At 45.7% G+C, this 14,552-nt stretch overlaps 1 protein-coding gene across 2 annotated transcripts; it reads right to left on the bottom strand.

Annotated features, from left to right (window-relative positions):
* Positions 1 to 4,890: 4,890 nt before the first annotated feature.
* LOC310783407 (dynamin-1-like protein) lies at positions 4,891 to 14,297 on the bottom strand. Of its 2 annotated transcripts, XM_083644267.1 has the most exons (18): positions 14,161 to 14,297; positions 13,502 to 13,625; positions 12,767 to 12,908; positions 12,433 to 12,471; positions 12,145 to 12,191; positions 11,957 to 12,028; positions 11,069 to 11,155; positions 10,733 to 10,895; positions 10,056 to 10,176; positions 9,334 to 9,672; positions 8,764 to 8,884; positions 8,431 to 8,586; positions 7,828 to 7,917; positions 7,612 to 7,710; positions 7,176 to 7,289; positions 6,978 to 7,087; positions 6,691 to 6,850; positions 4,891 to 6,546 (listed from the first exon to the last, which is right to left on the bottom strand). In XM_083644267.1, exons 2-18 carry the CDS (start codon positions 13,601 to 13,603, stop codon positions 6,490 to 6,492), a joined length of 2,019 nt encoding a protein of 672 aa, XP_083500393.1. In that variant the 5' UTR covers positions 13,604 to 13,625; positions 14,161 to 14,297; the 3' UTR covers positions 4,891 to 6,489. The 2 variants fall into 2 exon arrangements, with proteins under 2 accessions (XP_083500393.1, XP_083500394.1); XM_083644268.1 differs by lacking the exon at positions 12,433 to 12,471.
* Between the last annotated feature and the right edge of the window lie 255 nt (positions 14,298 to 14,552).

Here is a 14,552-nt window from a genome sequence, read left to right as displayed (position 1 = left end):
TCTCCATTATTACAGCGATAATCGAACGCATCCGGTGGAAAGTCCAGATCTCCATGGTGCCTTCTATCCTGCAGAAACAGGCCTATATTGAGGCACATTTGAGTGGGCATGACACCCCATGTAGTCATTGTCCTGCCATTCCACAGGACAGACAAGGACACCAATAAGGCTTTTAATAGGAGAGCAGTGGACCAACATCTGCCCACGCAGTGTGAACACGAGCCTCCTGCTCCTTCAGAGGGCAAATTCATTAGCAGCATTGAGAAGGTTACTTTCAAAATGTGAACTGGTGCAGATTACTGATTACCACCATAAAACTATATATACCACAGTTATAGTGAATGGTATATGACAGCGGTTTTCAACGTGTAAACTTCAGAGGAGGCGCGACGTGACGCGGAGAAATCAGAGAGAAGAAAATGCACAGCCTCCACCGGACATGTCCGCGCGCGCGGTCACAAAGGTAGCCTACGCGGTTGTCTGCAGAGAGCCTGCTTGGGATTCATCACATCATATTCAACATATCATATCATATTCAATATACGATATGAATCTCAATCAAATCAGTGCAATTTCCATGTAGGATTATTATCATCTACAATCATTATGCACAATTATTTCAACACGTGCAATATGATGTTAGTTTCCATAATCCCACAATATGAGTGCTGTTTTCCATTTGAATAGGCAGCATCCATCAAGTGACCATGAGCCATTTTCCAAATATATCTGCAATGTAGTAATTGTAACTGTATTTTTTTAAATAATAACTGGAATAGAATACAGTTGCCAGTGTTTGGTAATTAGATCACCGTAATCCTATTACATTTAATCTCTCACTCCCCAACCTTTTCCATGAGGAGGTATTGATGAAGAGAAGGGGGGGAGAGAGAGGAGGGATGCCAAGTAGCATAGAGATATACAGAGAAAGTGTGGAGGTAAAGGAGGAGAGACTGAGGAAAGACAGGCACCCATCAAACAAACGACCGCCGTCGCAACATCTGTGACAGACATGACGCTGCTTTCTGTTTAACATTCACGAGCGAATCGAAAACGAGGGACTATCTGCATATCTGCATAACTCCCGCCATACTGTGTCACTTCCAACGTGAGAAGAAGCTGATGGGCGGTGAGAATAAAGAATGGCTGACACACGTGGAGACACTGATCTGCAGACTCAGAGCCATGAAGGCAGCAGCGCTGTGCATTTCATATTAATGATGCGCTACCTTGCTTGGAGGTACAGAGGAGCCTCTGAAAGATCACCGCTGCGAGGCATCTCCACGTTCATCTCTCTCTGACAGGCCTCAGGGACATCATCCTTTTGTCTCTCGTTGATGAATCTGAGGCCTCCTCAGCCAAGAAAGTCTAATGCACATTAATTACGAGCGGAGGAGAGAGGCGTGCAGCGCAGCGCTGAACGCTCGCTATGACTAATGTGTTTATAAGCTGCCAAAATGGTTCAACGTTGCCATTTCTCCTCTGCGATTACGGGCGGAGAGTCCATTTAAACACACAGAGCGCAGGTGTGGAATGGATGGAGTGAAATTGAGCAGAGTCTTGCTGTATTTATGAGCATAAAAGGCGTCTCCCCCGTATGGATCGGGCTGACATGACTTTGTCATTCTTCAAAGTGTGCCGGTGTTCCTCTGGCTGTGATGGAGCTTTTTCACTCAAACTGAACCCGCCGCACAGAGAGGAAATGTACCGGGCAGCCTGAAAGGAATCATCAAAGCAACATTTATTTGACGGGGTCGTAGGTTTTTCCACGCTTTCAATGAAATATTAATGGCACGAAAAGGGGGAACTTTCCTGGGGGAAATGGTGTGCAGCTGTGCGTCGGACGACCTTGCCCTCACTTACACTTTCCGCACGGGTGTTTTTCTTTAAACCCGGTGCGGCCAAGAAGGCTGTGTGATGAGCTGCCAGCTGACTGGAAACACAGCAGCACGGTGTTTGATGGACAGTGCTGCTGCTGCTGCACTCAACTGTTGTGTTCAGTGAGTTGTAAATAAAAAAGGAGGCTGAACCTTGAGCTCCGCTTTTTCAATATAGTGCCGATTCGTGTTTTATTTGCTTTTGAAGGGACGGCTATGTTTCCCCGGACCTGATATATATTCCACAAACACAGACGCTGGGTAAGCTGAGTGCAGGCGGTTTACCCTCCACTCCTCCAGCCCTGGCTGTGTGTGTGTGTGTGTGTGTGTGTGTGTGTGCGTGTGTGCGCGTGTGTGTTGTGTCAGTCCCCTGTGTAGGTGTCGGTGAGATGGGCGCTCTAAGCATTTCCAGCACGCCGTGAGCCGGAACCCTTCACCTATCAACCTCTCTCTCAATGTCTCTCTATAGTCTCTCTCTCTCTCTCTCACCCCTCCTCCTCTCGCTCTCTGTTTTGTTTTCCCCGTCTCTCTGGCTGCCTCTGTGTGTGTGTACGCGTGTCTACAGGAGGTGGGAGATTTGTAAGCTTCATTACTGACAAAAAGCTAAAAATAGCACCGCCCCCCCCACCCACCCACCCTTCTTCCCCCCCAGTTTATCTCCCCTCCATCTCATCCAATATGCATCTCACCCCACACGTTGGGCCTGGTGTAAACTCACACAGCATACACCTCATTTACACAGGCATTCATTTCAGCCCCAGTGCTCTCTGAATATATTGCCTATGCATGAGCACTCAGCAGTAAAGTCCACAGGGGGGATGGAGGCTCCGCTCTTTACGCACAGTGTGACCGGCATCGCCGGTTCACGGGTTCAAGTTCAACTCCCATCGTGATCGGAATTAGGAGCAAAGGGCATTTGCTCCTAATGACTGTTTATTTTGTTCTTGTTGACGACGCACGCGTGCCCCACGGTGCGGAGAGCCGCGCACAAGCGCGCACGAAGGATCCCCGAAGCACGTACTACGGAGCGATTTCTCGTACTCTACGGCGTGACAGAATGGAATTAATATGCCTCGCGCCACATTGAAGCTAATTTCTTCCTAGTGGCATCAATTGAAATGCAAAAACGGACACGCACACGCATTAGAAGCCCGATTCCTAAAACTTATCCGCTTGAGAGTTACTCCGTGGCACAATGCTCGCACTCCAAGCTGCCTGCAAGCAGATACTATGAGCTTTTTATTGATTCGGTAACCCGCAAGCTTGCCTTTCGTTTTCAATTTGGGGATAATTGCACGGTAAATTGTTTTGAATGATTATTCCATTCATGAATAAATCACGCAATAATACATGTATTCGATGAATTCAATGAGCATCTTCATATAACAGTGAGAGAAGTCTTACCTGAGGCTGATGAGAAGGACAGGTGGAGCGTTCAGGCCTAGTGGGTCCACTCCTGGCGAGGTGGACTTGTGCTCTGCAATCTCATCTCTCCCATCTGATCCTGGTGTGAATGAAATTGATATATGGCTTTATTGTCATAGTTAATAACTCATCAAAGGTGAGACACAAAGGGAACCCTCATATGGAAAAGAACACAAAGAAATCTCCCTCCCCGCTGTCGAGGAATCCTTTCATCTCAGCAGTTAATGTGTCGTTTCCTCTCTCCATTTACGTTCTCTGTGGTCCGTATCCCTCGCTCCCTCCCTCCGCTCTTACCCGGTTGTCCAGGCGACAAGAGTCAGTGAGAGTCAGTTCTTTCACTCCCCCAGAAGCTCCTCTCTCCCATGGCTTTGTTCAGCTGCCTGCTCTCCTGACTGGCTCACCAGATGAAGGCTGGTGGGGAGGGAGGCAGAGCCCGAAGCCCTCCGCACACTGCCTCTGGAGGGACAGAGCGCCAAGAGCCATTTTAGAAATGAGTCAAAGTGTGGGCTGCATTGGTTCTGCCTTCATTCGGGTCGTTTATCTGTGACCGACATGAAACAGTATGTCGTGAGACTGCAGCTGTGCCCCCCTTGCCTCCTATCACTTGGTATGTTCTAGTCTAGTCTCAGTTGGGAGGGGGGGTTGTTACAAGAGGGTGATCAGAATAACTGGCTACAGTAGGAGCCAAGTGCAGGCAATTTAAAATAATCACCTGAAATAGGCACTTATTATTACATTGTGCTTCTTTTTCATTTTCAAGCAGTGTGCTCTCATCACAAATGAAATTAAGCCGTTCAATCTGCCACTCACCGGGCCGTCGCTGCATTCTGATTTGGAGTCAAACAAAGAAATTAAATGATTTAGTGGGGTTTATAAATATATCATGATTCTTGTCATGGAATTTTCCGTCATTCTTCTTGTCATGTCCGTTTTGTGTAATTGTTTTCCCATATAAAGCATGTTCAGATGAGTGGATCCTCCTTCACTCGCACTCATCTAACATTAATAAAGACTATCTTTCTAGTGTTATTGCCCTCCTCTTACAATACTGCTTCACGTCCTACTCACCCATCATCACATGATGGAGCTCAATCTTCATTCAAGTTTCTGTAGGACTCGCTCGGCACATTCAAATGAAAAGGAATACATCACCTGAACACGACTGGCATTTCTCTCTCCACACTGCTTGGTGCAGTGAATGAAGAAAATGTGGGGGGGTTTTGGAGACCGTGGTGCTTGTGCCACTGCGAGTCAATCCGTCTTGGCGCCCTGCCGGACACTTTGTCTTCATCCTGTTCGGGTGTCTGCGACAGACTCATCTGACTAACAGACTTTTTCGGGTCCCTTGGGGGGGGATCAATGACGGGAAACAAGTGACTTTAATCACAGCACTGCTGTGGCCGGACGGGACAAGGTGAGTGATCAAACGGATCTGATCATTGATCAACGTTACTGTTGTAGTTACTGTATCTTATTAATAACACCCGCAAAGCCAATGACAGTGGTCCTCTGTTAGGGTTTAATGAGTCCCTCCAATCCCAACAGACTTCATTCAGTCAACATATATCACAAATATTGGCAGGCAGGAACTTTCAGGTTGACAAAGACGTGAACAACATGATTACATTTTAACTAGCAAACATTCATCCATACGTCCACCCATACATACTGTACACACACATGCTCACACACACACACAAGCTCTCGCACACACACACACACACACACAACTTTCAGAAAGACAGATTGTGTACGTTGTGCTCACCCCCTGGTCATATAGAAGTCAGAGTAACTGGTGGTTGATGGTCCCATTAAGGCATGTCTTTCTGTCCAAACCTCATCCTTTGGAGAACTTTTTTATTCACCAATAATTTCTGCTGTGAGAAATTCACATTATATATTATAGCTACAGCACTCGGGGAAGGTATCGACTTTTAACACATCTTAAGAAATGAAATGGATGGAACAAAGGTAAATAATTTGTCACACATCAAGTGATATTACACAATTCAACGGCTAACAGGCACACAAGCAAATGGTTTTAGCCTAGTGAAGATGTAACAAGGTCATAATTCATATGGGGATATGCAACACAGTGCATGCAGGGCTTGAGCCGGAGACTGTTACTCTCTCAGTCGTGGGGCAGTCGTGTCGTGTTGGAGAGGGTCGACGCTGGGGAACGAGCTTCTGCCTCTGCCTCAGATAGAGTGCAGATGTAGTGGGGGAAGGTTGCAAGAGGAAAAGCAGTGAGTAATTGGTTCGAGGAACTAAGCGACAGCCACCGAGCACTATAGTCTCACCACCAGCCCGATCCACATGTCATACTTATAACTCTCTTTGGCCAGTGCCCGAGAACGCCGAACTAACCTTTTGTGCAAAGGCTGACATCTCCTGGCAAGGTTATTGACCGATGTCGTATTTCTTTCAGCATTGTGTAGTAAATACTCAGCTGTCCAACTTCATGTAGGAGTCTGTGAGAAGCTTCAGCTTCAGGGAATGTGATTCTGTGAGTTTGGTCACCTCGTTTATGGCTACACACAAATCTCGAGACGGCGCAACAGTGTACACATGGAATGATATGCGAAGGTGAACCTGAACATAAAGCTGAGATGTTGATTAGCAATGCGGAGTGTTATACTGCAGTCAGAATCGATTGAGCTGAACTTTCATCTCTAATCAGGCAGAGTTGTTCCAACATAGGGGATTAAATTGTATTGCTAATTAAACATTACAATAGTTTTAGCACCTGCTATATGGGCTCTGAAGAAGCCCAATCAACGGAAAATGAGAACAGTTTGCCACGATATTTGATTGATTCACAAAACAGAACAATTTAAATATTCCACATTATAAATTACATTTACAGTAACAATCTTATGACCCAACAAGCATTTTGTAACAAAACAAAAGAAAAAAGAGAGATTTGTTTGCGGCGGTTTCTTTCACGTTTCAAGCCAACAGTAAAATGTGTCCTGCCTGAGTGTGTTGTGGGTCTCCATCACAGGCCTCAGTGTCCTGATCAGGGCAACAGCTGACAGGACAAATAGGATCTAGATGTGTTATGCTCATTGGTCCATGAGAGAACGGTGATAGTGCCATATTCTGCACACATTCTCAGCTGTAAACTCACATACACCCTCATATGGCAAAAACGTCCTATGCGAAGGGAAAGGTTCATTTCCTCCGGCTACCACAGATGTGTCTCCCGGATCTCTGAGATGATGTTATTGGCTTTTTGTAGTGCCTGAGAAAGGAAGAAAGAAGAAATAAGAGAAGAAAGGAAAGTACTGGCTGTGAGATGGGAAGTGAAAGAGAACGAACTGGCTTTTCTTCATGCTCAGGAGCTGTTCAGTGAACAAAAGGATCGGCCATTTTTTTTTTTTTTTACCTCCATCATCTGGGCGACCTCCGTCCGCTGCTGCGCCGTGTCCTGTGACTCGATGAGCAGCTCCTGCAGCAGTGCCTGTTTGTAAAGCTGACCCACCAGCTCGCTCTGCAGACGCTCCTGCACAAAGTTCACCAGGAAGTGCATCACCGTCTTGGGCACACTGCGGACACAGCAGAGACAAGGTGAGAAAATCATCACCATCAATAACATCAACTGCACTCAACAGAGACACACAAGAGGGGAGAAGAAAATACCCCCAAGGTGACCTGGGACATGTTCCATCTGACCTGTCTTGGATGATTTTGCGGACGATGAGGAAGTAGCACTTGATGAGACGCTGGATGACCTCGCAATCCCTCTGCTCCCTTGTACTCAGCCTGCGGGACACAGGCACTGCCTGGCAGGGAGAGCACAAGTAAAATGTCAGTAGGCTGCAATGGATTCACTACTAAGTGCTCCGTTCCACTGTTAATCCCACTACTCACTGTGTCAAGGAGGTTAATGGCCCGGCCTCTGCTGGGGCTGCCAAAGACTGCGGGGCCTTTCTCCTCCGCAGCCTTCTCCTTCTTCCAGTGCTGGCCTCCATCAAGAGCCTCCGCCTGACAGGGAGGAGACCCAGGAAGTCAGAGGGTCAATGCAATTTGAGCTCAGCCTGGAATTCTAGGGAGCTCTTTGAAAGCGACTGCAACACTAGGGGGTGTGGAAGTGGAACATCATCATTAGAAGTTCCCAGTTTAGCTTGTCAGCAGATTTGTTTTCTGCATTAGTGTGTCAGTAGATCTTTATAGCACATTTTTCTATATTTATTCATTTCGAAATGCATAATTGGTTTACAGAACCCCCCCCCCCCCCCCCCCTTGTGGCTAAGACTTTTGCATTTAGTACTGTATGATATATCTGTTGTAAGGAACTAATAGCTACCTGTTGACTGTTGACAGATGCAGAGACCTGCGCTGCATCTGCGAAGTCCGGATGCTTTGTGTTGATGTAAGCAAGCTCTATTGCTACCAAATTGTGGACCTGAAAAAAAATTAGCAGCATAGATGCAAATAAATGCAAATCAGACCATTAACAGCACTATGACCTTGGTAGATGATGATGAGAATCTAAGATAATCTCTGCTCAGCTGTACATTACCATTTCATTAGTAATCGGCAAGCGCTTCCTTAGTAATCCAGTCACTACCTCCACAATGGAATCGTGCAGCTTCGGGAAACGCAGAAGCTCCTTGAAAACAAAAACACATAAATCTTTTAACACGATGCGCAGCATCGTTGAATCCAAACTAGGGGTGTAACAATGCATGACGAGACGGTGAAAAATATAATACAGAATGTGTTTAGATTCAAATAGGTGAGGTGAAAAATTATGGGAATGCTTTTTTCTCTTCAGTTTTTCTTTTACAAAGAAAAGGAAACATGCATTCATTGCAAAGTTTGTGTTTTGCAGTTATACCCTACCTCAGAAATAAAAAGGTATTCTTTAATTTGATAAAGAAAAGATAAGGGATCTTTTTCAATCATAATTTGTCTGCAATGTCATTTTGTAAAAAAGAAGAAGAAGAATAATCATGAGAAAATCGTATTGTGAACTCGGTATCATGAATCGTATCGAATCGTGACTTGAGTGTATCGTCGTTACACCCCCCTAATACAAAACCTATGAAATCAATGTGTATTAGACATATTTAAAGCATATTACACATTGTGTAATATGCTTTATTAACATGGTCTATCCAACCTGTGTGCTATAGGAGGAGCAGTGCTGGATGATCCTCTGCAGCTCCTCGTGGACCAGCTCCACACAGCGCAGACTGGGCTCCTCCAGCCGTTTGATCTGCCGCTTCACCAGCAACTCAAAGGACACCTCGGGCACAAAGAGGGCCGGCCGCGGACCCTGCAGGCAAAACACACACACACACACACACACACACACACACACACACACACACACACACACACACACACACACAAGCTCTGACTACACTTCACCTGCTGCTCTCTTTCAAGACAGAGCTAGACTAACACTCTATATGAGAGACATGACAGACAGACGGACAGGAGAGACGCTTACCGTGGCATTGCGGATGGCAGTGAGGATGTCGAGCTCCGTCAATCCACCCAGGGGGTCGATGGACTGCAGAGTGCGGCCAAACGTCTCGTGGAATATGTAACAGATCCGAGCGCCGCCACAGCTGTGGAAGAGTCGGGGTTTAGCTGTGTGGCCCCCCGACACCGTTTCTCAGTGAAACGCAGTGTGTCAGCAATGTTAATAACGGCCAAATTAAATGCAGCCAACCAAAAAAAAAAGGTCAATATTTGCTCTCTCTACATATTTACATGAATTAATTGCCTAGCGGAAATGAGAGCTGTGGAAATGAAGGTGCTGAGCAAGGAGGTGCCGATACATTAACAATTCAATCTACAATTACATTAGCCAAAGGACATTACCCTCGTGACATCTACACCAACGTAGGTAAAAAAGCTGCGAGTTCTGCCGCGATAAATAAGTTAGAGTCATAGTGAAAATCTCAGGAAATTCTGGAATATGAGAGGCCGTTGATTAAAACATGAGACAAGGTTTATTATAATAAAAGCATTTGCATTTCAGCGAAGCCTCCGTTACTGTAGAGGTCAGACTCACAGCTCGGAGGTCTGGATGTGCCTGCCCGTTCCCTCGATGGTGTTGCAGTAATCGCTGGCAAACTTGGTGACAATCTGCAGCAGGGTGGCGCTGTGGTCCTCCACTGGCTGGCCGTAGCTGTTGAGCCGAGCCTGGTACTGGGCGCTCAGTACGGTCACGCGGGTCTTCAGGTCTGGCAGGCAGTCCCGGATGTGGTGCATGAGCAGCCTGCTGAGAGTCTTGGCCAGATAGCGTGAGCCGCAGCGGGAAGCCAGCGAGGGGTAATGGCGCTGCAGGAAGGCCTGCTCGTCCTGCATGGAGTTCTCCAGGCTCTTCTGGGTGTTGATATCATGTTGGCTCCTATGAAGATCACCCAGCAGTGACGGAGAGGGAGAGAGAGCGAGAGTGATGCAAGACCACCCAGTGGTACAACCAGTGTAGTTGTGAGATCAGTGTAAGGCCAGAGATATACTTGCTTTTAATTACGTGTTCGCAAGCGCATGATGGCTGCCTCGCATATACCGTGTCCCTTTGGAGCATACACGTACCGTTAACTTGGATAGGACGTGCACAACCAACGCTCCGAAATGACGCAGGATACACATGCGAAGTTGCGAATGCGAAAACAAGTATATCTCCAGCCTAGTCAGGATATTAAAAACGCCACTTTGTACACTGTACTGTGAAATTAGAACGACTGCAGGGCAATAATGAATGGAAGTTGGTTTACGATTGTTACAAACCTGTTAACCACCCCAATAATCCCAAGCCTGACTGGGATGACTCGACCCAGAAGCACCTCCAGAGCATCGGTCCCAGCATCCATCAGGTCCAACTTACTGACCACCAGCAGTGTTCGGCGACCTGAGAGACACAGAGACAGCCATGTGATAATCGTTTTTTTGTTTAAGGAGAGAAGGCAGTCTGCATTCCACTTAGTATTTCTTCCTTCATTGAGACAGACGGAAGGAAAAGTTAAAGGGGGGACATAAGGGTAGAGATACAGGAAACAAGTCTCTGGTGGGACAGGGTTGAGGCCAGCGGGAGTACAAATGGGACAGGATCTACACAGGAAAGCTACTTGCCACCACTGGGCACCACAGGCATTTTTTTATTGCCAACTTGCCAGACATGTGTTGTTTGTTTGGCAAATTCTCTTTAATTATCAATCTATTCTTCACAGTGTACCAAGACAGGGACATTAATTTTCTCAGCAAATTTGTTAACCATCAGTATGCAAGCGACAAGCAAGACTGCCCCGCTAAATTGCCTAAAATGAGGTTCCTGTATATCACGACCTTCATGCAAATCATTTCTAATGCATTTCTATTTACGACAGGTTATGCGATTAGCAGTAATAAAGAGGAAACCAAATGAAATGAAACGAGAAGGGAAGTAGAGTCAGCGTAAAATGGCCTACCATCTGGATCAACCTCACGAGCCAATTTGAGAGCATCTGAGGTGGCCAAGTCAGAGTTGGCAGGGGACACGGCGAGGATGAGTGAGTTTGGATTGGAAATGAAGGACAGGATCATCTCTTGCACCTGAGCTTCTATGTCTTCTGGCTGGTCCCCAACAGGAACCTGGGGCAACAAAAAAGAACAACCGCTGTAAGCACAGCAGCAATACAGCACTGCTACAAACCTGCGACATCACAATGAACACTAATCGTGTTAAACTGTTGCTAGCTAATATTAAAAAGTATAACGTTAGTTGTGTGACTGAACCAACAACCTCGCTGGGCGGTTGCACTTACCTTGGTGATTCCAGGTAAATCAACAAGTGTCAGATTTAGGACTTTAGGGGAGAAAATCTTCAAATAGATGGGTTCAGGAGTGATTCCCTGCAGGGCATTAAAAGAGATGGAACAATTATAAAACATGAATTTAGAGGGGAAAAGAACTAAACTTCTGGCATCATCTAGTCCAGTGGTTCTCAACTGTTCTAGCCTCATGATAACCCACATTTTTCCTTAGTCATTAAGTCGCGACCCAATTTTCAGAATGTAGCCTAACTTTGTTGCGTCATTTAGCCCCCTTCGCAACAAGCTAGAAAGGCATGTTAGTACCAATGGATGCCTTATTGCCTTAGGGCATACATGGGCAAAATGTGGCCCCAGGGCCGGACCCGGCCACTGGATCATCTCAATCCGGCTCCCAACACCCTCAAAGAAAAACAAAACAACCCCCCAAAACTCGATAAAATGCAGAATTATGTTAATAAATCCCATCTGCTACTACAGTATCACTATTATATCAGGAGATTAACATGAAAATACCAATAACAGTGGGGGAGAGGGTGAAAAATAGGGAGACGCGTGTTGGCATGTATGATGTCCAATGTGTGGCCCTTCGCTTACTTTATGTGACAGTATGGCCGATTTTTTTTTTGCCCACCCCTGCCTTAGGGTCTAGTTTCATATTGTACCAGTAAACTTCACTCTGGGTTTAAAAGTTAGCCCGCTACAGCCTCTGAAAGACAGTAATGTCGGCTGCGGATGCCAGCATCCTCAATGAGTAGAAACTTCTTTCACATGCACACATCCGCGACCCACTCAAAACGGCCCTGTGACCCACTTTTGGGTCCCGACCCACCAGTTGAGAAACACTGATCTAGTCTACACACCAATGCTCTTTCTCATCACCTTGTTGTCGCCTGAACTGCGTTCCGTCTCGGCTTCAATTTCCTTACGAATTTCGACAAAATCTGTAAAGGTCTTTCAAAAACGGTGAGAGGCTCATCAACCAAGTGCATCAAATACTGGACACAGACAGTAATATATAATAAGGCACATAACTTGAATTCCTCAAAAGAGAAATAAGAAAATAGTACCTGGTTCTTGCAGTGAAGGAATGTACCCCATTCTTCAGCCTTGATACCTGAACAAACAGGAATGAGTGAAAATAATTTCACAAAAATATGCCTCCAAACTATAGAATGGCATTAAAATATGGGTCGGGGAAGAAATGATCTGAACTGAAAAGAAAATATGTCTGTAGAAATTAAGAATGGATGCTCGACAGTAGTGAAGACCAAAATAATGGTTTGTGAGATATGAAAATGGGACTTAAAGAGATGACTAGACAAAGACAAGTCCATGCACATTAACTATATAGAGACCTGGGTAGCTGTTTTGGGTGTTTTGTTTTACCCCATTCCCTGAAAAATGCAATGAAGAGGAAGAAAGACTACATGTTAGAAAAGAGAGACAAGGGCTCTATGAAGACTTTACACAGTGAGCGAACTTGCCATGCACAAATGCTAATAGTAAGAGTGATGCTGCAAGCAGGCTGGAGCTGGACAGAAATAACTGACCTACAGTCCTACTTTGGTTTGTGTATATACAGTACTGCATTATCTTAAATCACAATTTGTATCAAAGCTCGAGAAGTGTTTACATTTAAAAGAACATCTCTCTGAATCATAATTGCAATAGCGATAAATATTGAAGTACCATTCTCCATCTGCTTTCTCTCCTGCATAGAGGCCACATTAATGAGCTGTAACACCAGGGGTCGTCGTGTGACTATTCCTGATCCCCGAGGCAAGAAATCCCGTCCAACCAGGCTCTCCAGCACTGAGCTCTTTCCACTGCTCTATTAGGGCAGATAAGAGCCAATCAGGACAATGCTTTGGCAAGACTAATACATCCATCTGCAAATCAGATCATATGAAAATTGCTATTTTTCATGTGGATAACACATTTTGCAGCATACGGTATTGACAGTACATTATATATAGATTTTTTTTTTAACAAAAGCTGCTACAACGTTCAAAAATCAATGATCCACCATGTCTTTTCTTTTCTTATTGGAGACCTTGCAATTGTGGCTCCTGCAGTTGAGGTGTGGGTTAAGGTGATGGTTTTATAATAAGGTGAGTGGGGTTCCTCTGCCTTTCCGAAGCCCTGCCACTCCGAACGTTAACTTCCATTATTCGGACTGGCGGTCGTTCACCTTAGAAGCCGCAATGCCGACCTTAGGTTTAGGCGTGGGGGTGGGAGAGGTTAGGTTTTGGGTTAGGGTCTGGGGGAGGTTAGGTTTAGGCATGGGGGGAGGTTAGGTTTGGCGTGGGGGCTGGGAGAGGTTAGTGAAAAACGGGGAATATAGACCCCCTTTCTGAGTGCCGATATTTCGGAGTGGCAGCATGTAACCAAGGTGAGTATCCCTCTGTTTCCTGTCTCACCAACCTGGGTTCCAATCACCACTATCTGGGGAAGCTTTATGACGTCTGCACCCACAGTCAGGAAGACCTCCTGCAGCCGGTTGATGATGGGGATTAGAGTCTCCATCCTTCCTCTAAAGCTGGGCACACTTCATAATAAGGTGGCAAGAGACAATTATGAAAAGGTCACTTTAGAAAACGGTATGTACAAATGAAATACCCCTGGGGAAAAAGCAAGTTGTCCATTTTCTAAACAAGAACTACACTGAGAAAGCAAAATCTGTTTCTTCCCTCCGACTGTATTATCTAGTTCTTGTCTAGTATAGTTATTGACTGCGAGGATAGCAGTGCTTTGCCAAAGGGCTAGTGGTCCTGATGAGAGGGAGTAAACGCCCAGGGCCAGGCAGCGGTCGAACCAAGCCAGTGTCCCAATGATGACGCTAAATCGTAAAACCAAGAGTAGGAGCACATGTTAAAACTCGGTTAGTTATCAAGTACACTTGTCTACACGGTAGCTAATGATGTGCTTATCGTTACAGCACAGACAATAAGCCCAGGAATAAAATGTGCTAATGTTAGCTAGCTAAAGCTAACTGTAGAAGTAGGGAGTGAATGGAGATGCGCGAGCTGTTTGCTAACGCTAGCTTAGCTGACTGAACAACCGAAGCTCTCTTGCGACCTTACCCGGGGAGACTGAATTTTCCTCCTCCTTATCCAACGACTCTATCCTTCATACTGGGCCGAAAAAACTAGTTACAAATACACCCCATTTCCCCCAAATTGTACCCAATTTCAGCAGCAAAGAACCATTATTACCGCCTGTTGGGTATCACTGAAACGAAGGCGGTACTTGTAACGTTCTCTCTATGCGATTGGCCATAAAATATTAATCATGACAATCCCCTTCCGCTGATTGGTTGAAAACAACCGATTGCTCAATTTAGTCCCGCCCCTCAAGTCTACACACCCTGACCCACCATCTAATCTCATTTTCCATCAGTCTCAATCTCGTTACACTTTTGACAACGCACTTCCCTAAAAGCAAACATATAATTGTAGAGGATACAACCAGTCTC

The sequence above is a fragment of the Poromitra crassiceps genome (genome assembly GCF_964638095.1).
Source record: "Poromitra crassiceps genome assembly, chromosome: 10".
NCBI lineage: Eukaryota > Metazoa > Chordata > Actinopteri > Beryciformes > Melamphaidae > Poromitra > Poromitra crassiceps.
Note: the sequence above shows the minus strand (reverse complement) of the source record. Positions and strands in the feature narration are given on the sequence as shown.

Bases quoted from the DNA above. Each gene is read 5' to 3' on its own strand.
- LOC310783407 (XM_083644267.1), bottom strand. From the start codon at position 13,603: ATGGAGACTCTAATCCCCATCATCAACCGGCTGCAGGAGGTCTTCCTG. The intron at 12,909-13,501 runs GTTGGTGAGACA...CTGCCCTAATAG, and splicing joins TAGTGGTGATTGGAACCCAG to AGCAGTGGAAAGAGCTCAGT. The intron at 12,472-12,766 runs GTACTTCAATAT...TGCATTTTTCAG, and splicing joins GAGAAAGCAGATGGAGAATG to GGAATGGGGTAAAACAAAAC.